The sequence below is a fragment of the Hippoglossus hippoglossus genome, chromosome 7 (genome assembly GCF_009819705.1).
Source record: "Hippoglossus hippoglossus isolate fHipHip1 chromosome 7, fHipHip1.pri, whole genome shotgun sequence".
NCBI classification, from domain to species: domain Eukaryota; kingdom Metazoa; phylum Chordata; class Actinopteri; order Pleuronectiformes; family Pleuronectidae; genus Hippoglossus; species Hippoglossus hippoglossus.
This window is the reverse complement of record NC_047157.1, coordinates 13,529,501-13,547,832: the sequence shown is the minus strand read 5'-3', so window position 1 is coordinate 13,547,832 and position 18,332 is coordinate 13,529,501. Positions and strand designations below refer to the sequence as shown.

General features: G+C 47.2%; 2 protein-coding genes across 4 annotated transcripts in view; one reads left to right on the top strand and one right to left on the bottom strand.

Annotated features, from left to right (window-relative positions):
• Positions 1-15,852, top strand: part of samd11 (sterile alpha motif domain containing 11) — a 51,362-nt gene extending 35,510 nt beyond the window's left edge. Inside the window, exons 7-13 of one of the 2 annotated variants that reach the window (XM_034590788.1) lie at positions 5,444-5,597; positions 10,506-10,621; positions 10,849-10,927; positions 11,194-11,984; positions 12,791-12,924; positions 13,790-13,900; positions 14,155-15,852. In XM_034590788.1, coding sequence (XP_034446679.1) covers positions 5,444-5,597; positions 10,506-10,621; positions 10,849-10,927; positions 11,194-11,984; positions 12,791-12,924; positions 13,790-13,900; positions 14,155-14,418 — 1,649 coding nt within the window. In that variant the 3' untranslated portion in view covers positions 14,419-15,852. The remainder of the gene's footprint in view (positions 1-5,443; positions 5,598-10,505; positions 10,622-10,848; positions 10,928-11,193; positions 11,985-12,790; positions 12,925-13,789; positions 13,901-14,154) is intronic. The other variant, XM_034590789.1, reaches the window with a different exon arrangement.
• A 994-nt stretch (positions 15,853-16,846) lies between these two features.
• The window catches only part of noc2l (NOC2-like nucleolar associated transcriptional repressor), a 16,278-nt gene continuing 14,792 nt past the window's right edge, over positions 16,847-18,332 (bottom strand). Inside the window, exons 17-18 of one of the 2 annotated variants that reach the window (XM_034590126.1) lie at positions 17,897-17,989; positions 16,847-17,157 (exon numbers count right to left, since the gene is read on the bottom strand). In XM_034590126.1, the coding sequence (XP_034446017.1) occupies positions 17,030-17,157; positions 17,897-17,989 (221 nt within the window). In that variant the 3' untranslated portion in view covers positions 16,847-17,029. The remainder of the gene's footprint in view (positions 17,158-17,896; positions 17,990-18,332) is intronic. The other variant, XM_034590127.1, reaches the window with a different exon arrangement.

The following is an 18,332-nucleotide window of genomic DNA, read 5'->3' as shown; positions in this document are numbered from 1 at the left end:
AAAAAAAAAATCCACACACACGTCTTCTTCTATCACCTGTCACAAAGTCACCCAGATGCCGTGCTGCTTTGTAACCCCAGAGTGTAGCGCTGTGCTCAGGGTCCCATGTTAAGGTGTGCCACACTGCTGCCATTGGAAAAACCCCAGCCAGTGAGACGGCTGACATTTCTATTTGCGGCGCTTGCCCACCCGGTGTCAAAGTGTCACTCTGTGTGATTTCTGACCACCGCGGCTCCCTCAGTTGTTAACACCCACGAGGCATTCGCATGCATCAACGCCACAATTGATCCGGAAGCTCTCATTGGCTGCCTGCCAGGGCTCTAAATCTCCCAACACTCTGCAAACCACCGGTGTGTCTCAATTCCTCTCCGTTTCTACAGATGCATACAATTGACTGGCTTTAGTTTGAGAGATTTGTAGTTTGATATGGAAAAAAACAACTGAGAAAAGTTCCCTTGTTTGGGTTTTATACGTTGGTTTTCACGTTCTTTTCACTCTGCCTGCCATAAAATTTTAACTCATTTCACACATTTTCTTAAAGAATGTAACATAACGTCCTACTCGTCTTTATGAGCTCTTTCACAGTAGCATAAATCCAATCGATGCCCTGGCTGAATTGTAGTTTGAGCTACTTTTATTTTTATTTGATTAGTAATGATTTTTAATTGCTGGCTGCAAATCTAGGGGGGCGAAGCCTATAAATGCTTTAATTGCCTTTTCCCCGCGTCTTAGAGGAGTTAGAGGCACGATGCAGTGCATTGTGGGGGTTTTATGGCCCAGGGTGCAGGCTGATCACTGGCTTCCTTTCCCAGCAGCCTTGCTTGGTATGAAGCAGACGCTCTGGCACAACCCAGACACAGACTCGCTCCCTTTCTACACTTCCACATTCCAAATCGTTTGATCGTTTCCACACTTTCCTTTATTCCGTGCTCATGCATTCTTCTTCTAAACTGTGTTTAAATGAAGGATTTCTGTGCAGGAGAAGAAGAGACACAAATAGAGACACCCCAGGAATAAGAGTAAAAACAAATCTGAGTAGAGAAATGGTCAAAGGAAACGAAGGAGGAAAATATAACTTCTCCTGGAGCAAGGAGTCAAGAAAATAAACATACAAGTTTACCATTTCATTAATGACGCTTAAGTCACCCTATCCAATACAACTATCCTTTAAATTACAACTTCACGGTGAAATTTCCCCTCTAGCGACGTGTGTGTTTGCGTCCACTGTCGTGTTTGTGCGTGTCCGATCCTCTAAGCGGATGATGAGCATCACAGGCTTTACCACCGGCTCCCTGACAGCCGAGCCTGCGCTGCTGCTAATGTTCCTGTTCCTCCACACCTGGCCAAGTTCTCCATCTCCCCGCTGTGCCCACAGCACACAGCCTTTTCTATGACGCTTCCTGCAAATCCTCTCTTTCTCAAATTAGTGGCTGAAGCTTGTGAAGACACTGACACTTTGAGACATTAACAGTCTTAAGAAGTGGCACCCAGGGACAGCTGTTTTGTCTCTGGAGAGGCTCACTTCAGCGAAAGCCCCTTGACATTGACCTAGACTGCGATGGGGCCCCTGTGACCCCCTTCTCCCTCACTACTGAGCCCCCACCAGCACCACCTTCTCCCCTATACATCTACCTCTCGGGAGCTGCTTTTATACCCCCACCTCCCCCTCCTCCCCCTACTTTCCTCACCCCCACCTCCAACTCTCCCTTTAGCCTCGGTCCCCGCAGAGCATCCTTTCATGTGTTTGAAGTGCAGGGCACAGAAAATGAAAGTGTGTGTGTGTGTGTGCGTGGAAAGAGGTGGTTGTGAGGAGGAACTCTGTGTGTGTGTGTGTGTGTGTGTGTGTGTGTGTGTGTGTGTGTGTGTGTGTGTGTGTGTGTGTGTGTGTGTGTGTGTGTGTGTGTGTGACTGTGTAGGTGCAAGGTGTTGTTTGAGAGGCTCTCTCTGGACCTGATGGGCAAAAGAAGAGTTGGGAAGGGGGAGGAGGGCCTGAAATTGGAGGTTGAGGTGGAGGGGTGGCGGGGTTGTGGAAATGGCCAGGAGGGCTTTCCCTCCCTCTTCATATGATGAAAGGAGAGAGAAAAGAAAGGGAGAGGTGGGGGAAGAAGAGATCCAGATGAAAGTGTTGGGAGGGGTGGGATGGAAGGGGCGTTCTTCTGTTTTGTCTCGTGCAGTTTAGTCTGATTTGAAACTAGAAGCTGTACACAACAACGTCTCTTTATCATCATCCCAAAGAGCCGGGAAACTCCAGCATGTGATTGGTCAAAGTACAGACAGTCGGTGTGACAAATACGCCACAAATGTACTGCTGGCTAAGCCAATGATACTGGTTCAATACCTCTTCCTGAAAAGATACTTAATTTTTATGGTGTATGGTGCGCTTCAGCAGAAAGATGTCGGCTTTTGTGTACCTGCCACTCCACCAAATCCATCACGAGGCCGGCCAGGCTGCATCAGCGCAGCGCTCCTCTGCATTCTCACGCCGAGGAAAACCCGGCTTAACCGAGGGGATTTAGGCGCAACTCCAGGAATGATGGCAGGGAGAAAATGGGATGGCACAATGGAGGGATAAGCAGGATGGGTCCGAGCTGTAAACACGGGACCTCCCAAAATAACCATTGCAAAGGAAGTGATGTGTTGTCAGTGTCCAATGTTCAGTTAGGACTCTAATTTATGGGAACTTTCCCCTTGTGTTTCAGCAGCTGCAACAAAAAGAGCCTTAGACAGGGGGATTTCTGACACACACACACACACACAAACACACACACACACACACACACACACACACACACACACACACACACACACACACACACACACACACACACACACACACACACACACACACACACACACACACACACACACTGAAGGGTGGAGCCCCAGGTGACCCTGCTCCCCTCAGTTCACATGATGAAAGAGAATTAGAGAGGGGAGAGACAGAGCAAAATATGGCACCTCTGTCATGTGAAGCTTTACAGACATGGACTGGATAAAAAATAGAAGAGAATAAGAGGACAACTGGAAGAAATACTAGAGAAAAAAAAAATTCTACAGTGTCACATAGCTTTATTTGTCTGGGTTTAACGAAGCACTCCAACTATTTTACATTTCAAAGTCAGAGCTGTAGACACCACTCACTCAAGTTTGGTTTGTTTGACATAATATCTTTGATTTGGTTCAGAAATCGAAATAAAATTAACATTATTCTACCAAACAGTGTAAAGTTTAATTTTAAATTTAAAATGGACCTTATCAAAGGTGAAATATTTTTGGTGTGTGGTTTAAGTGGGTGTGGTCCTACTGCCCTATTGCCCTCATGACCTCATTATTTTTAAACTTCTGGTTACGGCCCTGGTCAAAGTCAATTTACCAGAGAGAACTACTCAGCCTGTGGAAACTCTTGTTTTCAGTCTAATGTGGCCCAGCCTGGAAAAATCCAGCTATACACACAGCTATATCTCATAAAATTACTCAAGTTAAGTAATCTTTTTTTAACACAAAGTAAATGTGATACAAACTGTGCATGGAGTTTGAAAGACATGGGCAGGGAGGGTCTCATCTAAGACACTATTGATCGGCATTATGGGAAGTGTAAGATCCAGTGTTCTTGGAGCTCGACCCGGATTCTTCCTCGTGTCACTTTTTGGCTGCGATGTAGCCTGAATATTTCAGGCTCCGCTGCATTGATTGTTCATTCTTTTTTAAATTTGTCTCTTGGAAGTGTCCAAACTTTTGGGAAGTGCAACACTAAATCACCGGAGGGCCCCTTTAACTGAACCAGACATACAAAATAATTGGTGAGGTGGGATTGTGACCACAACTCTTAGAGGTCAGCGCCTCCACCCTGTCACCCCCAACACCATGTATGCAAGTGTACGACAGACTCTGTGTGTGTGTGTGTGTGTGTGTGTGTGTGTGTGTGCGTGTGTGTGTGTGTGTGTGTGTGTGTGCGTGTGTGTGTGCGTGTGTGCGCATGTGTGCGTGTGTGCGCGCGTGTTTGTGCACTCTTGGTCTCCAGTTCCCTCTGATCCTTCCCTTATCTCTCTTCCTCCCTCCTCTCACACACACACACATACACACACACAGACACAAACACCCTTGTCTGCCGCCAGCCGAGTCCCCTGCGGCCTGGCGCAGCAAACAGATCGATACACCGGAGCTAGGCCGCATTAATATCTGTCGCTTCACCCCCCCACCCCGGCGCCCGCTCAGCTGCTTCAGCACACACAGAAACACACAGTCAGGCACGCATACGCAAGCACCTAAATCACACAGACACACATCACACCCGCACCGGCGGCGGAAATGGCCCCTAGCTCCTGAGGGATCTGTCTAATTAAAAAAGTGTGTGTGTGTGTGTGTGTGTGTGTGTGTGTGTGTGTGTGTGTGTGTGTGTGTGTGTGTGTGTGTGTGTGTGTGTGTGTGTGTGTGTGTGTGTGTGTGTGTGTGTGTGGAGGAGGTGGGTGTGTAGATAGATTGAGGCAGAGAGAGAGAGAGCAGGATGGATTTTTCTCTCATTAGAAGCCGTGTCTCCTGGTGTCTCCTTCTCCTGCGACGGCAAGTGAGAGAGCCGTGGTGGCTGGGAGGGAGGGGACAAGCGGAGAGAGGGAAAGATGGAATAAGGCGAGTGGTGGAGGGCAGAATTTTGAGAGAGGAGGGCAGGCTGAGATTGAGGAAGAAGGTGGGATGATGGTGGCGAAGGCAGGGATGTTTCAAAGGTTGCTCACCTGATGTGTGAAGTTGCTGTCAGCATGATTTGTTTTTGAAAAAAATGTCAAATACACCATATCAATTTAATTTCAATTTCCTGCTTCGACCTCTTCATTTCCTCACATTTGCTTGGAAGTGGTCAGCTCACTTCCACACCTCGACACATGGATTTCAATGCGATGGTCTCATTTCTTGCACCTCTGCCAAAACGTCAGCTCTGTTTATCTTTGTCCGGTGTGAGTGTTTACATGCATGTGTCTGTACACGTACATGGGCGTAACATGGGGATTAGAAAATGCATCGCCATCACTTTCATTAATAATGTGGAATGAGCCAATTGGGGTTTTTAAAATAACTTATTGGTGTTTTTATTAGCCATGTGCAAACTACACCCTGACATCCAGCGCTACAGTACAATAACCAACTTTGTGTGTTCTTCACTTCCTCTGCTTTCCTAAAAAACATGTAAAGTTTACTTACAGCTTATGTGCAACACACTTAACAGAAACCATCAACTAAGCTAGCGGTTGAGTTTCTGTCTTAAATTGCTTTTAAAGTTTCTTTTAGTATCTTGTGGAGACGTGAATTCTAATTTGTTTTTATCCCTTCCCTTCTCTCTTTCCTTTTCCTTTCCTCTCACTATTCATCCTGCATCATCTCTGTCTTGTCGACCCTTATCTTCCTGTCTCTCTCCCTTCACTGTGCTTTCCCTATTTTCCTCCACATTCAGACATCCTGCGTGCTCGTCAGGAGGCGATGGCTGCAGCGGTGAGGAATCCAGTGGCCTTAGAAGCTCACCTGCCCTCGGCGGGCAGCTCCTCCTCATCCAGCCAGAGACGCAAGCAGGGTCTGCCGCAGCACCGGGACGCACATTACACCGACAGGTACGTTACGGATGCAAACACAGGCTTTGCTTGAATGTCAATGTCAATGCGTCATAGGTAGCTGTTGAAACTGCAACCGTGCTCTGCTTGCAATACCGGTGTTATTAATCATTAATAAAGCCCAACACCCACATCTCCACACACAAACAGAAGAAGGCCTGCTCGCATCCCTACACCACTGCACTTCTCTTCCCATTCTTCCACACATTCCTAGTACAAGATCTGATCTTGTTTTTTGGCTTTTTCAATGAGTTGTATTGTATGCGTGTGTGTGTGCGTGTGCATGTGTGTGCGTGTGACTACATGTGTTAGTGTGTGTCTCCAAATTCATGGCTAAACTAAGGATCCAATAACCTCTTGGCTACCACTGTGGAGCTGCACGCCTGCATCCCCGGCTCTTCCTCCCTCCTCTCCCCCCCAGCGCCGGCCCCTGCGCCTCCCAAACAAAGCCGGGGGCAGCGGGAGTGGGCGGGTAATTGCTTGTCGATTATTTATGTGGCGCGGGGAGAGGCGGGGGATCGATAATGGGCCGGCGGTGCGGCAGCAGGGGGGGATGGAGGGCATTTGTGTGTGTGTGTGTGTGTGTGTGTGTGTGTGTGTGTGTGTGTATGAGACAGTGAGAGACAGAGAGAGGGGGATGGCGGGGTGAGGGGTAGGGGCGGGAATATAAGCAGGAAGCAGAACGGCCAGGCGCTGTGTGGTGCAGCTCTGGTAGGCTGTGGGGGTGTTTTGTGTGTGTGTGTGTGTGTGTGTGTGTGTGTGTGTGTGTGTGTGTGTGTGTGTGTGTGTGTGTGTGTTTAGGCGAGGGTGGGGGGGGGGGATTGTTCGTTTGTGTTTGTTCCATTTTTCAAGCTGGCCGTCTGCATGCGTGCTCATCTATGCGGACTGAATCTGGGTTTGTTTGTGTGAATATGTCTCCTAATTTGTGCGTGTGTGGCCAGTGGTGCAGTGTGAATGTAGTCAGTGAGCTGTGGCCGTTCACCGACAGCACGCCGAGTAATTAGCCACACAGGATTGGTGCGAGTTAACCAGGCCTCCGCCATCCGTCTATCCATCATTCCATCCATCATTCCATCCATCCATCCATCTCCACCTCACTCCCTCCCCCTCTACCGCTCCCTGCCTCCTCTTTAACCCTTTAACTCTCAATATGATTGGGAGAAGAAAATTGGTTTGATGGCCAAATTATAGAATGCAAAGAGAAAGAAAAGGTAAAGAATTAGTGACACAAAAAATATGCATTTTCTCACGTGCACATTCACCATAGGGCCAAAGGTTTGAGACATATTCATATTCAGAGGTCATTTTTTCATGTTCTAGGGTAGGTCCCTTCCATTCTACTAAGGGAGATTTTAATGCAACTGCATTAAACATTTCTAGAACAGTTTCCAACTTTGAGTCCTTCTTGTGCTTCAACGTGCAGTTATACTCTCTGGACAGTTTAGTGTGCAAGAACACGACAGGCCTGGATAAATCCCGGACTCCATCCAACACGTTTGGGTCCTGAATCGCAGACTGCATGATTGGCCGTATTACCCTGTATCACTGATTGTGGTTTATAACAATACGGTGTTGTGCCAATCTCATGTGCTCATGTGCTATACCCAATCCCAATAAAACATACAGAAAGTGCAAAAAAAGGGAAAAAAGATGTGAGAGTAAAATGAGTGCAAAGTGAGGAGGAAATTAAAATCAAGATAATTGGAGAAAAAAGGTAAAAACGTACAGAATGAAAAGATGAGAGTGAGGAAGTGAGTTAGAGACAGATGCTCACCCCTCTCTAGCGCTCTCCATGGCTCACCTTTCCATCGACCCCTCATCATTGATTATCTGGGGCCCATTAGGGCCCATTGTTAAAAACAAATCATTAGGGCCGCTCGATGGGCTTAGAGCCTGGTGCTCCATTTGTCTGGCCTTAAATGGCACTAAGCTCACCGAGCATCTGCAAGGCAAATAGGGGAAGGATGGAGAAAAGTAAAGAGAAAGGGGGAGAGAGAGAGGAAGCGGAAAACATGGGAGGTTAAAATGGGGATGAAGAGGGGAGAGGGTGAGAGAACGAAATGACGGAGAGAGAGAGATGAACAAAAATAGGGAGTGAGGAGATGCACAGAGTGTGAGATAGCGGTAGGGAAAGAAGGGACGGAGAGAGAGTGAGAGAGATGGAGGGCGGGAGAGGGGGAGAGAAAGAGGGAATGAGCATGGAGGGAGCCTCATCCATTTTAATGAGCTTCCTGTGTAAATGTGTTCCTGCGGAGAAGGAGCCGAAGGCGGCCGCGCGGCGCTCCTAATCCCCCCACGCTCCCATCATTAAGGGCAGCCCTGTCGCACGCACGCACACGCATGCACGCAGCCACACACACACATTTACACACACACACACGCGCACACACATCGCTGTCGCCACTCTGACAGGTCGTCACACAACAGTGAATTCCCCAGGAGCCCCTGGCCTCACTGCAGGCAGAAGAAGAAGAGGAGAGAGAGAGAGAGAGAGAGAGAGAGAGAGAGAGAGAGAGAGAGAGAGAGAGAGAGAGAGAAGGAGAGAGAGAGAAGGAGAGAAAAAGAGGGAAGTGGGGAGGTGGGGGGGGGGCTTCCTGTGATATAGTTTTTCATGATTATGAACCCACCTTGCATTTGCGAATCTGCCCATTTTCAGTCTCATGCAAAAACTAGGTGAGTGTTTTTGCCTTGTCTTTTTATAGCATGTTTGTGGTTTGGCAACAAAATGCAGAGATAGGGCAAAAAGAAAAACACACATGCACACACATACACACAAATACACACACAGAGCCTAAGAGCAAAACAACTAATGTCTGCCACTCCTCCCTCAAAATTGCCTCCTATAAAAGGAGGAAAAGAGGGAGCGATGGAGGAAGGGAGTGTCAGACACAAACTCTCTCTCTCTCTCTCTCTCTCTCTCTCTCTCTCTCTCTCTCTCTCTCTCTCTCTCTCTCTCCGTCTCTCTCACTCCCCGTGATTAGGCCTAATTATGGTGGCGCAGACGCCTGGCAGCCCCAGTCATGCAGCTTTAATTGACCGTTATTCATCTGCGGGCTAACGCCAGGCAATGGTAGGCAGTGTGTAAGGAGAGGGAAGAAAGAGATGGAATATCAGAAGAGAGAGGGGGGGGGATGATGGGTGTTTGGCATGCGGGAGCCATTGCAGGGTGGATTGGAGTTTTGTGGGCGCCTCAGCGTAGCCTAGTGGAACTGTGCGTCGCGAGGCTAATTGCTAGCCCAGAGGGATTAGGCCAGGTGATTACACACTGGGCGGTGTAATTACATAAGCAGCGGCTAGCAGGGCCCCGGCTCGCGGCTCTGGGGTCACGCGCCGCAGCAAGATTAATTGGAGCTGCCACTGGAGTGCGAGGCACCGCCGGAGAGAGCGGTTATACGATTAGCATTAACATTTCAGCGGCGGAGGCGATCGATGAATGGTTTTCACCCCCTCCCCCTCTCAGTACTGGCTTCAACCCCCCCAACACACACACACACACCTCTCCGCACTCCAATGTGTGCCCTCCCTCTTTGCAATTCCTCCCTCTCTCTCCCTCCTTCTCCCTCGTCATTTAGTGAGGTGGGAGACATGCAGGCGCTAGCTAATTTGAACACGGTTGCAAAACAATATTTGCGGTTGCATGCGTCCCGGTGTTGGTTTTGATTTTGTTGTTTTCCTCAGCTTGTTTCCCATGTATGCTTTTGTGTGGTGGCAGTCGCACACAGCTGAGCTCCGGTTGGTGTGACAGCAGCAGCTCATGGGGAGAAAAAACAAGAGAGAGAGAGAGCAGAGAGAGAGAGCAGAGGGAAGAGGAAGAGGTGGTGGTGGGAAGCTGGAGAGTGAGCTCAGAAAGGCCCTGGAGACAGCTGCGGCTGGAGATGTCCGGCAAGCATCGTCATCAAGTCCAGATCCTGTGACCATGAAGATTAGCAAAACTCAAAGAAAGAGGGATCGAAAGAGAGACGTGACTAAAGTGAGAAGAGAAGTGGGAGAGGAAGTGAAAGAGATGTAAAGAAGCTGGTATAAAGAGACGGGATGAAATGGAGTGATGAAGAGGGAAAAGAGAAATATGGAGAGGTGAAAGAAATTAAAGTGGAGGAAAAGAAAGACACGAACAAGACAGATATTTAGAGGTCACAGAGAAGTAGAGAGACCGGAGTAAAAAAAAAAAAAAAAAAGATGGGTTAGTCAGAACAAGAGATGGAGAGAGAGGGAGCAAGGTGAGAGGCGCCTTTCCCCCCTTAAGGAGGACAAAAGACGAAGCAAATAATGGAGAGGCCTTTTCAGAAGCAGACGTTGCAGGACGCTCCATCTTTTCACCAGCTTCAATGCAGCCAAGAGAGCGAGAGGGAGAGAGGGAGGGAAGCAGGGAGAAGGGCGTAAAAAGGGGAGAGAAGAGAGAGGAGGGATGAGTGTTAATTAGAAGGTCCTTCAGCCCATGGCCCCGGTCAAGACACAGGGGCCGCCCCAGCTGTCGGAGCATGACACACTGGCATTGTGCATTCAGCTCTCATTATGTGTGTGGGTCTAGAGTTGTGTGTATGTGTCTATCTGTGTATATATATTGTGTGTGTGTGTGGCGGCAGGGGAAGGAAAGGCTGCAGTCCAGGGTACAGCTATGGCCAGCGGCGCTTGTTGTGGCGTGGCAAGACTGATGAGGCACTGGGGCGACATGGGGGCCTCTGGAGCTCCACTGATAAAAATACACTGCATACATTGGTGTGTGGCAGAGTGCGCACACTCACAATGACGGAGCTGAGACACACTTGGAAGAGAAACAAAATTATTAAAACTAGTCATTAAGCCATCATGCATTATACATACCTCCACTTTTCTTTTTTCCCCCATTTTAACATATTCAGTCAAATCCAACTTTGGCCTAATGATGTCTTTGTATATTTGTGTCTGCAGAGATCTGTCCCACCCGCCGCCCCTACTGTCGCCTCCGACGGCCCCTCACATCGCCTTAGGACCTCACCTGCGGCCTCCGTTCCTGGGCATGCCTTCTGCTCTTTGCCAGGCCCCTGGTGAGTTATCAGTGATGCCTAAGCTGAATAGCTAATACACATCACAGTCCCCAAAAAACATATTCACATTTGCACTGACATGAAGGAAATGTCCTGTGACTTTGAATAAAAGCCCCAAATTCTAAACCAAGACTTTTTGTTAACTTAAGTCACTTTCTAATGTTTGTGCTCATAGATTTGTACCATTTCCCCAGCATTTCTAACATTTGGGATGTTTTTCATCACAGGGTATGGTTTCCTCCAACCAGCTCAAGCTGAAATCTTTGCTCGGCAACAGGAGATGTTGAGGAAGCAGAATCTGGCCAGGTGTGTATGTCTGTGTTTTAATGGTACAGGATGTAATGATTATAGAAGCCATTTGAAATATTAACTGTAACCACAGCTAACATTTTTGGAGATGTGGCTTTTTTGTCACATTAAATTTCCACTTTTTAAATTGTTTCAAAAGCAAACTGCTGGATACATTTAATGTTTTAATACACAGCCATTTAACCAATATTTAAATGTGAAATAATTTAAATTTTAAACCGATGGCATAGGTATTAAAGTCTCGATGTGTTTTACTTCCTCAGACTTGAGATGTCAGCAGAGCTGCTAAGACAGAAAGAGTTTGAAAGTCTTCACCAGCGACAGCAGCAGCAGCAGCGTCTTATGGGCTCCGACTCGCTGGGAGCTCTACCTCATGGCCTGCCCCTTGACCATCCTGCCCTGCGGAGCCTCCACGACATCCCAGAGGGCCACCCTCTCCGTGAGGAACTGGCCCGCCGTTCAAACGCAATGCTGGTGCTTCACCACAGGGCTGCCACGCCCCTTCTAGCACTCAGCCACCACCAGCATCCACCAGGGGTGTCCTCCACACCCAAAGACACCCAGGCACAGAGCTCCGCCACTGGGCCAGATGCTGACTCCAGGAAGGTCTTACGCCGTGGCCCCCAGATACAGTTCCGTTCTGGGGACCACACAGGTGGAAGAGAGGACAGAGGAAGGGAGAGAGACAGGGAGGTGCAGGATGAGGAGATGAAGGACTCAGACAGTGAGACAGAGATGTACACGGAGAGGCAGGAGAGCGTCGCTGCCAAGTCCACGAGTAAACCCAGGGACAGAGAGAGGGATGGGGGTAAAGACACTGGCAGCAGGGGGGCATGTGACAGTGCCAAGGAGCCTAGAGAGAGCTCAGGCAGGCTGAGCGCCCCCTGTAGTTCAGCAGGTACAGAGTCACCCAATCGTCACCTCTTCACCCCTGGACTGGGCAAGGCTGACGTCAAGTACCACCTGCCACCTGGGTTCATGCCACCGCTGCCTGCTCTTCACGGCCAGTCGTTCCCCTTTGGGTTCCCCTACGCCAACCCTTACTTTCACACGGGTAAGATACTCCGATACACACACACACACCCACACCCAGAGACAGAGACACACACACACACACACATGGCTGAAAACTGACATGTGAAACCCATTAGTGTCACCCTCTGTTTGCGTGTCTCCAGTGTGGAGACCTCTCCCTGTTAGGGGCCCTGCCTCTGACCCCGGTGTGACCCCCGTGCACACCACCAGCAGAACAGACACGTGGGCAGAAAAGAGGGAGGAGGGAGTCTGTGTGTTCACATATAAAACACACACTTCTAGTTCATATACATAACTGCAAACACAACATTTATCATACTTTCTGTAAACAACCTTAAACTTAATTTTATCATTATACAAATTCCCTCCCTGAGCAGCTAAATGACAGGAATAAAATCGGGTCAGTAGAGGTGGGCATATTTGTTAAATTATCCATAATCCCCAGCTACTTGATAATCAATTAATAGTATGAGTGTGAAATGAGTGTGAGGAGCTGATATTATCTCTTATATTTTTTTTAATTCAATTCCTTTGGTTAATGTTGGTCTTTGGAAAGAAATTATAATTTTAAACATTTTTTGGAATTAATCTTTTTCCTTTTCAAACTCATTGTGGAAGCTTAAAACTATTTTAGTGTCCAGTTTCTTTCTAAAGTGCAGTTCAAAAATATTTTCAAACACAGTACTTGGGCTAAGCTAAGCTTGCAATTTTGGCGTTCCGCATCAGTACAAATGTGGAACAGAAGCAGGATCCTCGCTCTCAATAGCAGCTTTGTAGCCAGAGTTTACATTGACACATCATTTTCACCCACTGCTGCTCTTTCAGGCTCCGTGGGAGGTCTTTTCATGGATGGGGAGGACTCGGCCACGGCAAACCCTGCGGAGGACATCAGCAAGTGGAGTGTGGAGGACGTGTGCGGCTTCATAAGCAGCCTGGCCGGATGTGCTGAATACACACAGGTGAGTACGTGGACGGGTGCGAGGGAGGGAGGAGGGAGAGAGAGGCCAGGGGCAGGCTGACTGTAGAAGGATAGTGACCAAGTTAAAGCATTTCAGGCATCTCATTGTTGAGGGTAGAAACACTAAACCGAGCACAGCGGCAGTTTATTGTGAATGTGTGTGGAGACATGAATGGTCACATTCACAACTGCAGCCATACCTGTGGGCTTTGTGTGAATGAAATGTGTATTGGTGTGCACAGTTGTATATTGTTCCAAAATGAAACATCCAGCTTTTGAGAAAGATGCAATACTTACATGATGATGTGTTTAGTCATTAAGTCATTTAAAAATCGCTGTAGTCATTCTGGTTGTGGCGTTAAGAGAATCCTCACATTGAATTCAGCGTAGACAAAACCAACTTTAATTCTAAACAATAGGTCTCAGTAGAAAATAGCTTTATCTTCAGAAATATTTTTTTCATGGAAGAACAGTGGAATTTGTCCCTCTTATCTCCAACAGTAGTGCAGTGTCTGTTCTAAACCTGCCTGTTTAGAATGGGCCCATTAAGATGAACGGTTCTCGAGATACACAAACCACATACAGACAGACACAGATTTCTGGATTTATTAAATAGATTAAGACTCAGGCCAGAAACGGATTTCTTTGGCCACTGTGGAGAGAGATGATTCGTTTATCAAGTGGATTCTCTATAGTAAAAGGTTGCAATCAAAATATTCAACCGTTTTTTTTCCCCTCTCAAAATGGGAATGTAACATTTTGGAATAGAGTCACTGTTTTGTCGGTTGTGTGAGTGGATGTACAGGTTTGTGTTTCGAGTGTGTGTGTGTTGGGTCCTGTGGCTGAAGCGGCTGTGTCTTCGCCAGGTGTTTCGGGAGCAGGCCATTGATGGAGAGACATTACCGCTGCTCACTGAGGAGCACCTGCTCAGCACCATGGGACTAAAGCTGGGGCCTGCGCTCAAGATCCGCTCACAGGTACACACACCACAGACCAGCGTGTGTGTTTGATCAAGTGGACTCTGTGTCTGAGTGTGTGTTTCTGTCCGTAGGACCAAGACAAACTGCTAGTGTAGCATAGCTTATTATTCCCTTAAACTAGCCTGCCCCACAGACTGCAGCCTGTTTCTGCTCTCTCTCTCTCTCTCTCTTTACCATAAAGTATATAACATAAGTCTATTACATGATACTCCACAGGATGTACTGACAGTCTTTCGGTCTCGTCTCCTCAGGTGGCGCGTCGTGTCGGCAGGCTTTTCTACATGACTGGATTCCCCCTGGCGTTCCCTTTCCCGCCTTCTGCCGCCCTGCGCCCCACAGACCGGGATCGGGACACCACCCTGCCCCACCCCCTGACCCTGTCCCACAGACCCACCTCCACCAGCAGCAGCTCCTCTCCCTACAGCGGTCCCATTCCAGCGTGCTCCTCCCCCAAGCAGGAAAACGGTAACGGCTCCACGGTGGCGGGAAGATACGAGGCCAAAACACCTTCGTAGGTGCTAAGATGCAGGGGTGAGGAGGGCGAACTCAACCACAGAGATTGACTGCTAGGTTCTCTTTACTAGACTCCCCCCACCTTGGGAGCTTGATGCTGTATTTTATGGGAAAACTTGGACTGGAATAAGAGGACAACTGGACAATATGAACCACAGCCGGCGAACCAATCAGTCTGAGTTTGTCTGCAGCGGCTGTAGTCGAGCAGAATCCAAAGAAACTGGGTTGGATGGGAGACACGTGAGGCGACAGAGGAACAGAGGAAGAGAAAAAGGAGGAAAAGGAGACAGCTGGTCACAGACAGCCTGCCAAAAAAAGGAGCGAAGCCCTGCCACAAATGCGACATTCTTGCAAGTCAGACAGTCAGACGCTAGCGGAAACTCTTCCTTCCTTCCTGGGCTGGAGGAAGCTCTGCTAACTCACTTTCTTTCTCTGGTCTGTATCTCTGCTCTCACCACAAGCCCTGCAGAACCCAGGAATTAAAAGGAGACGCCTCTCTTCTCTTTTCTCTCCCTCGCTTCCGGAAGCCAAACAGCAGCGTGGAGCCGTCTCTTTAGAGGCTGGAGTCGAAGCATATATGCTGAGCAGCGACAGATCTGACCAGCTCCCTCTTTATCACTGCAACTATGCATTCCACTGTCCCAATACCAAAGATGACCGGATGTGTGGAATTGGAACCATGTTTCACAGTGTGTCTGCTTCTTCTTTTTTTTTGCATTAATAGTCTCAGAGAAAAGACTGGTCCAACAGGGGAATGCTAGGCTTGTGCCTCACATGATGGACTCTAGGTGGAGCTGTCATTTCCTGACATACAAAGACTTAAAATACTGTATGTTGGAGAAATGGAAAAGTGTGTACGGCTTATGTCATTGTGCGCTTGTGTTGACTACTGTGGGAGGTAGGAAAAACATGCAAAATTGTACAGAATCATGCTTAAGATGAAAATATCCTGAAGGTTACATACGTGGTACTTTTACTTTTTGTTAAATGTAGTTGCACGAATAAGGTTTTCTTTACTGAAAAATGTGACTTGCTGAACTTTGGTGGTACTTATGTTCATACTTTTGTTCTGCCATTTTTTTTAAGTGTAATATTAAAAGACGCTCCAATCTTGAATGCTACTTCAGCATATAAATGAGGAAAAAATATTTATAGGACTTTTGATGTAGTAGATAAAGCAGATTATGATATGTATTATAATTAGCCCTTCAGATGGATTCCAAAGATACTTTTACTTGGTTCTCTCTTGGTTGCAGGGAAAAGAAAGGCACAAAAAGCTCTTAATGCAAATGTTTTGATTTTGTTACGGATTTTTTTTTTTTTTAAACCAACACAAGCAATGAATTAAAAATGGTCTCTAGATTTCCCTTCAAATGTTTTGTCTTCATCCTATTTTTCTATTCACCACACGGGTGAAATAAATCCTAAAGAAATTCCTCTGTTTTCTCATTTCTGTCATTTGTGTGCATGTGTCAGAACAGCGTCTATGTGCCCTTTCCTCCTCAGGTGTTTTGTGGTTCTTCTGTAAAAAAAAAAAAAGACCGTGCAGGAGGGAGTATACGTGGTCTTTTGAAGGGGAGGTGAACCACGGGGGGCGCAGTTCAGGTCAACACCAGCCGTCAGAGTGTGAGGTTCAGCTACAGGCCAAGGCCTCCCTGCCTGTGGGGATAAACCCGACCCTCCTAAAACACCCACACGCAGGACCAGAACCAGGAAGAGCCCCCGATCAAACTCCCCTTCCTCCCACAAGAACTTACACTGAGGCTTTATGGTCTGCTTCTACAGCCCCTCGCTTTAGGCTGGGCATCTGAAAATGACTGCTGAGGAAATGTGGCAAAACTAATTAAAAAACTTAAATCATAATTTGTGGAGTTTAAGTTCTACTCCCCTGCCTCTGCCCTGTGTTGTACACCGGTGAACATTTGATAGTTGTTAACCGAATAGGCCAGGATCACCTTTAGTTCGTGGTGAAAGCTGCAGTAAAGCTGAGAATAGGGATAAGTTAGCGTCGGAAAGCCATGTCTGAGCATGTGAATACACAGACAGAAAAGACAGTGGTCGGGAGAGAGGGGCGGGGGTTTGAGGAGCTGGCACAGAAACAGACCAGCCTGTGTTGCTGCTCTACCACCTGGGCAGAGAATCTTGGCACTGCATCAGACACCACCCTGCCAGCCTGGCACAGCACTGCTGCCTCGGGGCTCAACACCCGTCTCTCTGTACCCCTCCTCTTGGCCGGCCCAGCCTGGCTCAGCCCAGCTCAGCTCGGCGAGGCTCGTAGCTCTCTCCAAATAGCCTGTCCTCACAAAGCCTGAGGGTGCCTACAGGTGTGCACATGTACGCAGGACACAAATGACTAATTTCAGTTGCACTTGTGCATCAACATGCACGTACATGCTTCAATTAGTTAGCAACTAAGGAAAGAAAAAAAAATCAAGTGGGGATTTTGTCTTTTTAATAGAATTTCAATGCTTAATCCAATTACATCGCAAACACATTTGCACTGTACAAGTAATAAAAAGCAAAGAAAATAGCAGAGGTTCAGGAATACGGTGAGAATAGATGGCTGGTAAAGTGGAGGGAGTAGAAAGTCTCTCATGTGAGCAGCAATGAACCTCAGTCTTCATCAGACAGCTCCAGGTCCTCCACCACATCCTCGTCTCCCTCTGCCAGCTTTATCAGAGCGGAGGAGGACAGTGGCTGAGGAGCCTTATATTCCTCTTCATCCCCTTCACCGTCATCATCTGGAATACAGAAAGGAAACACTTATTCAGTGGCTAGAACATGTATGAAGCCCAGCAGCTACCGGAGGTTGCATTTTGATAACTCCTATGCAGGAAGATTTAACAGTGTCATTGTAGCAGCATGTAGATATTGCTTGATCGCTCAGGAGAGTTGGCAGCAGAGAAGAAGCTGGTATATTATTCATTTGTTTGCAGTTTCAAGTTTGGGACAATTATGTTAATGTTAAAACAAACATATCATTTAATTCATAAACTAAAAATGAAAACAAAAATGAAATGAAGAATACTTATTGTGAGTTGTGCTACGTTTGGGGAACCTGAATGAATCTGACCCCTCTCCCTCATAGCAGTTATTTCAGATCACTGACACATATTACAAAGAAGAGCACCAGACTCTCTAAACTGAGTAAATACAGATTATTTTTCATATTTGCCCAAAACAATTGTAAAAAAATTTATCAAATATTAAAATACCGCTGATTATTTATTGATCAACTCAACATTATCTCTTGTTTATTCCATTTGACTTTGATTTCTCAATATTTACAAGTATGTGGATACATACTTGTAAATAATATAATACTAATTATATGGGATTATGGTCTCATCTAAATCCAAAGTGAATAAATATACAAAAATGAATAAATACAGAGCAAATGATGACGTTAAAGATGAAAATGCATAATCTGTTAGTGCTACCCGTATTCTTGCATTTTGGACCCTGATGTCTGACACTTACCCAAGTCTCCTCCCTCCATTCCTTCTTCATCGCTCATGTCATACAAGTCTTTAAGATCCTCATCATCATCTGACCCACGCCTGCCCTTTTTACCTGAGGAGAGAGACAGTGAAAATCATTACACTGCATTGAGTCGAGTGTTACTTTGTTCAGACATTTCAAAGTTTGCGTTGGTGCGTCGCTGATGTGTGAGGACTTGGGAGACACCTATATGTGGGCCAGGTATCAGAGGCAGCTGGAAGTGTCTATTTCCTCCTGAGATGGAACTGAGAGACGATTACAGACGGCGCGACTGCTGCTGCACAAACACCCATGACAGTTTACTACTGGCAATTTCAGACATCTTATGCTCATGGCCTAAATATAGCAAATGGAGATAACAGGCAGGTTCCACAGCTACGATGATGATGATGGGAGAGTCGGTGTGTGTGCGCTG